The 5548-nt window shown below is 48.2% G+C and overlaps 1 protein-coding gene across 3 annotated transcripts in view; it reads left to right on the forward strand.

Moving 5' to 3' along the window:
- Hoga1 (4-hydroxy-2-oxoglutarate aldolase 1) overlaps nt 1-3531 on the forward strand; it is a 29088-nt gene extending 25557 nt beyond the window's left edge. Inside the window, exons 6-7 of one of the 3 annotated variants that reach the window (XM_023708865.1) lie at nt 2856-3007; nt 3141-3531. In XM_023708865.1, coding sequence (XP_023564633.1) covers nt 2856-3007; nt 3141-3401 — 413 coding nt within the window. In that variant the 3' untranslated portion in view covers nt 3402-3531. Of the gene's footprint in view, nt 1-2855; nt 3009-3140 lie in introns of those variants that run through there. The other 2 variants (XM_023708866.1, XM_004625516.2) reach the window with 2 other exon arrangements.
- Nucleotides 3532-5548: the final 2017 nt, after the last annotated feature.

Below are 5548 nucleotides of genomic sequence, written 5' to 3' on the forward strand. Positions count from 1 at the left end.
GCTCTCTTTAAAGCTGTTCATCATGGATTTGTGTGATTATGATTATTATTATTATTAGAGACAAGGTCTCACTATGTAGTTCAGGCTAGCCTTCAACTCACTATGTAGGCTCACCTCAAATTTATGGCAACTCTCCTGCCTCAGCCTCCCAAGTGCTGGGATTACAGCTGGGTGCAACCACACCCAGCTGGTTTGCACTGATTTTGATTTTATTTTTGAATATTTATTTGATACAGGGTTTCACTGCACGGCTTGGTGGCTGGCACGGAGCGAGGCTGGCAGAGCATGTGGTATATCTCTCCAGCCCAATTTTGATTTAAAAAAATATTGCGTTGACATATTCTTTATCTTGATTATTAAGGGTTTTTTTGCTTCGCCTTAAGTTTTGTACCTAAGACAAGTGCCTGCCAGCCTCACCACAGGCCCAGGCTACACATGGCGGACGCGCTTCAGCAGTGCCTTGTCCGGACTAAGTGGTGAGTGGGCTCGAGGCCTCCCTCACAGCTTGTATCCTGGCCTCAAAGAGGCAGCTCAGCTCAGCTTTAGAGCGAGGACAGCTGCGGGGAAAGCGTGCATCTGCCTGGACGCGCGCTTCTCCTGGGCTCAGGCTCTGTAAACAGCTCGTCAGAACCTGCTGAACTGTGGGCCTTTGCGCTGAGCCGTGGGGCACAGGCGACCCTGAACCCAGGACATTCAGCAGGGCAGGGTGTCGGCTCCCCCATTTCCACCCACCCATGAAGGGTCCCAGGACTACATCCCACCAAGAGGCCGTGGTACTGTCAGGGCCCTGGGGACTGGGATAATGCTAGTGGTGTTTTTTTCTCATCTGATCCTTGTGACATCTCTATGGGTAGGTAGGTGTACTTACCACTTTTTAAGAAACTTTTGTCTTTTTGAGACAGGGTTTGCTATGCAGTTCAGGCTGGCCTTGAGCTCACTTTGTGACCCAGGCTGGCCTTGAACGCACAGCAATGCTCCTGCCTCAGTGCCGGGGTTATAGACATGTGCCACCTCGCCTGGCCTTTATATCATATCATTATATGGACAAGCAGCGCGGGCTGTTCCTGGGAAGACAGGAAGCTTCACTGCTGAGCTCTCCGTGCTTATCCTGAGCTGACTCATTTGGTGCCTTCCTGTGCCAGCTCTGGGTGGGCACACGCTCAGGAATGCCTGGAACACCTTGCTGCTGCCTGGGCTGCAGGCTCAGGCACCCCAAGAGCTGCCTGATGTCACTCTGTGGCCTGCCCTGGGTGAACACAATGTCCCTCTTCCACATTCCCAGCCAGCCAGCCCTCTCCAGCTATGTTTAGGACTTTCTAGGCGGTACCGCCAGCAGGCAGGGTCTGAGAGGATCTCCAAAAACCCACGGTAGGAACGAATTCTTCTCTACGTACCACTGGGTATACTCCCTCTCCTAGGTCTTTCCAATCTAGAGATCCAGGGTAAAGAAGCCAAGCTATTCAGATATGCGTACGACTAGGCCTGGGAGGAGGGTGACTTACGCCCATGCCAAGAACGAAAGTCCAGGCTGGAAAGGGGATAAGAGATGAAGGGGAGGGAGAAGGGGAGGCAAAAAGACTTAGGGTGTGTTATACAACGTGACAATTCCCCACTACGAACGCAATCATTATGCATTGTAAACAGTACTAATAAAAGTAAAATTTAGAAAGATCAGTGATTTTAAAAAAGCCTACTGGCCTCTAGTAGTGAATAGTTACTAGTCATCCATTACTGATTTCCAGCCTACCTTCCGACTCCAAACAACTTCATTGTTTTTACCTTTCATGAAGTCCATATTTCTATGGTTTAGCTCTTCCCAAATTAAATTTCACTTAGTAATTATTTCTTGACCATTTATTCTATAAAACCCCATGCATGATTTTAAATTATAATAGCTTTAGATCTTCCACGTTATTTATTTATTTTAGTAGTACCAGGGATCAATCTTCAACCATTTTATTTTTTTTTTTCAATTTTATTTATTTGTGGGGGGGGCTAGCTCAGCCCACCAGGGGGCGGGGCTGGCTGGCATGTGGTGCTGGGGGATTGAACCGCGGTCCCTGTGCTTTGCTAAGCTTGTTCTAAGTAGGTGCTTTAGACCACTGAGCCATCTCACCAGCCCCTCTTCCACCATTTTAGACAAGTTTTTATATATTATGTTGCCTGACCCCCTCACCTTTTGGGCAAGAAAGCTGGCTCAAATAATGTCATGACATACAGCTAAATAACAAAACTTAGTGGATAATGATGCAGTTTTCCCCAGGAGAGCATTGAAACAGGGTCAGGAAGAGGTATCAGCCAGGGAGATGGCTCAGTGGAATAAGCGCTTCCCTGGCAAGCACAAAGGCCTGAGTTCAATCCCCGGTTCCGCCAAGAAAAAAAAAAAAAAAAAAAAGGAAGAGGTATCAGTGAGACCCTGGTGCCAGGGGAGTGAGGGCTGTGCCTGAGGTTGTCAGAGGCCTTTCTCCTGGACTTCCCAGTCCTGCCGTGTCCTGGCACAGGCGCTAGGCAAGCAGGCTAGGGACAGGATGCTGTAGCACCTACAGCGCGCTCCCTCCCGCCCCAGCCTGAGGACCCAATCTCTCAATCTTCTGTTGAAGTGGATGTTTTCCTCCTAAAACCAAAGGAGCTATGTTCCTTCCTCAATCTGAGGTTTTTGCACTTTACTATTACTGACCTGCTTTCTGGTCTGTAAATGTGGACCCAGTCTACCCTGGGTGCTAGAGATGTGGTAGAGTTCCTTCACCGGGGGTGGAGGCAGAACCCCCAAATTTCCAACAGTGATTGACGTCTGGGTCCTAGGTAGGTACATGGAGGCGTTTTTACAGTCTCTGCTAACAGGCCCTGCTTCTTAGGTGACCCGGCGCTTCGGAATCCCAGGGCTGAAGAAAACCATGGACTGGTTTGGCTACTATGGAGGCCCCTGCCGCGCCCCACTGCAGGGGCTGAGCCCTGCCGACGAGGAGGCGCTGCGTGTGGATTTCAGCAGCAATGGCTGGCTCTGAAGGTGAGGAGGAGGGTGGAGGGGGCCAGGAGCTCCTTCCTACCTCACGCCTCAAGTCGGCCTTTCACCGGGCAGCCCTGGGCAATCAACCCTTCTCCTATTTTCTAGCCTGTGATGTCTCACATTTATGTCCTAGATGCTGACCCTACAGACCTGCAGGCGGCTGGGAAGGAGCAATCTCCTATTTGCCTCCACGTTGTGGACACTTTCCTGTATCCCAAGGCCCACAAACTTGAGACCTGAGGAAAAGAGGAGAGGGGCAACGGGTGGCAGGGAATTGAATACCGTGGGGATGATTACTTCGACTTGGAGCTACAGGCCTGCGTCCAGCACCATGCAGCTGGAAGTCAGGGCTAGTCCCAAACACACACGTTCGGACTCATTCCAGAGAATGTAGCAGCTTAGGAAATCTGACCAGGAAAGTGTTGCTGGTCTTTGGAAGGCCCCAAATTGTGTGCCAGCCACGCTGCCCTTTCCTAACTCCGTCTCCATTCAGTCTTGTTAGCTTTGATTCTCACCGTCAACCTGGTAAATAATGACACCTGGTGGCAAAAGCTTGGCCTACATTCTGGACTAAGAGGACCAGCCCAGGCCTGAAACACTAAAGAGGGGACTTGGCATGGGACAGAGCCATCTTCTTGTCTGTACGCACTCTGCTCACTGTTAAAAATAATCATGCTGTTACGATAATCAATTTTAACAAATAAAACTACTGTGGCTTTGTAGCAGGTTTCCTGGCCGGATACTAAGAATACACCTGGAGGTAATGGGGCCCTCACGCTCTGCCTTTTTCTAGCTCTGAGAGGCCGAGAGAGGCCCTAACAATACTGAGCAAACAGCTACCGATGAGTGCAGGCCTGGCAAAGGTTTCATGGTTTCAAATAGGGACTATAAAGAGGTAAAATCACACAATACTTAGCACACAAATGAGAGGTTGCTTTCTCCAAAATATATAACCCTTTTCAGTGATAATATCTGACTAGTGGCAGAAAACTGAGATAATTTTTAAAAATGTTATTAAGAGAAGTTACCCTAGTACTCAGGAGTCTGCAGCAGGATTGCCATATGTTCAAGGCCAGCCTGGGTTACACTGCGTTCAAAGCCAGTCTCAGCTACATAGTGACATCCTGACTCAAAAAAAAAAATAAAGGGTAGGGATGTAGTTCAGTGGGAAGGCATTTACTTCAATCCTCAGTACTGCAAAAAGAAAAAAAAAACAAAAAGTTTAATATAAAAATTAAAAACAGTAAACTGGACTTGATGGTTCATGCCTGTAATCCTAACACTAAGGAGGCTGAGTCAGGAGGGCTGTGAGTTTAAGGATAACCTGGTCTATACAAGTTTAAGGCCAGCATGGAACATAGTGAGACAAAAAACAATAAAGTGTAAATTGTGCATGTGGTGCACACCTGTAATCCCAGCACTCTGGGAGGCTGAGGCAGGATTGTAAATTCAAGCTTAGACATTTAGCAAGACCTTATCTCTCTCTCTCTGTCACACACACACACACACACACACACACACACCCCCCAGCATGGGATGCAGCTCAGTGCAAAGCCTGGGGTTCAATCTCCAGTGCTTGAGGGTGGGGCTGGGTGTAAAAAGAGGTAGCTAATTTCTTGTTAGGTTAGAGCAGACTGTAAGATAATCTACAACTGAAACTGGGAATCTGATGGCACTAAAGGTTGGGACATGGTCACTGGCCCCTCACAAGCACTTTCCAGAGAAGCTGGGCTCCGAAGAGTCAGAGGTGGCCAGAGGGAAAGTTGGGCTGGGGAGGTAGGTTAGCTTACTGGTCAAGAGCTTAGCCTCTAGGCTCCCAGACCTGTGCTTAAAGTTTAGAACCTGCCCCTTCGTGTCTCTGGGATACTGGGGAAGCAAGCTAATTTCTCTGAGCCTTATCTGTAATACAGAGATGATACACCTTCCTTCCAAGGCCAGAATGAAGATTAAGATCATCATGTGAATGGGCTCATGGGGTGATGTTCGTACAGACAGATGCTGACTCGCCTAAGGTTATCAGCAAGCCTGGAAGTAACTTATCTCAGTGATACTGGGATGGAGGAGGGTGTCCAGTGGAAAGGGAATTAAATCAGAAAGACTAGGATAGAAATCTCACCAGGCCCTACCATTCACTGGTCTCAGTAACCTGGGCTTGTCTGATTTAAAGGAAAAGTTATGCTTTCTACTCTACAGAGAGTCTAGCAATCAGCTGACATTATACCGCAAGGTGTCAGTTCTAAGCCCCATTCTGATGAATTCTGAATAACCAAATGGGCTGATACTCTGAGGAGACTGGACAAGAAAATCATGAACACTATCAATAGGCAGTTCTGGTGATTTTTTATTCTTATAAATACTTGTTTCTACAGGACACTTAAAAGAATAAATAGAGGCACACAGCTATAATTTCCACATAATCTGCTGCTGAGGGAGATTTGGTGTGAGGAGGGGAGCTGGGGGCGTGTCTGAGTTCCAGGGCACTTCGATGCCTCAGGACGAACTATGTAGCGATTCTGCCTGCCCAGCTCTGACCCAGGTCCG

The sequence above is a fragment of the Octodon degus genome, unplaced genomic scaffold (assembly GCF_000260255.1).
Source record: "Octodon degus isolate 3935 unplaced genomic scaffold, OctDeg1.0 scaffold00010, whole genome shotgun sequence".
Lineage (NCBI taxonomy): Eukaryota > Metazoa > Chordata > Mammalia > Rodentia > Octodontidae > Octodon > Octodon degus.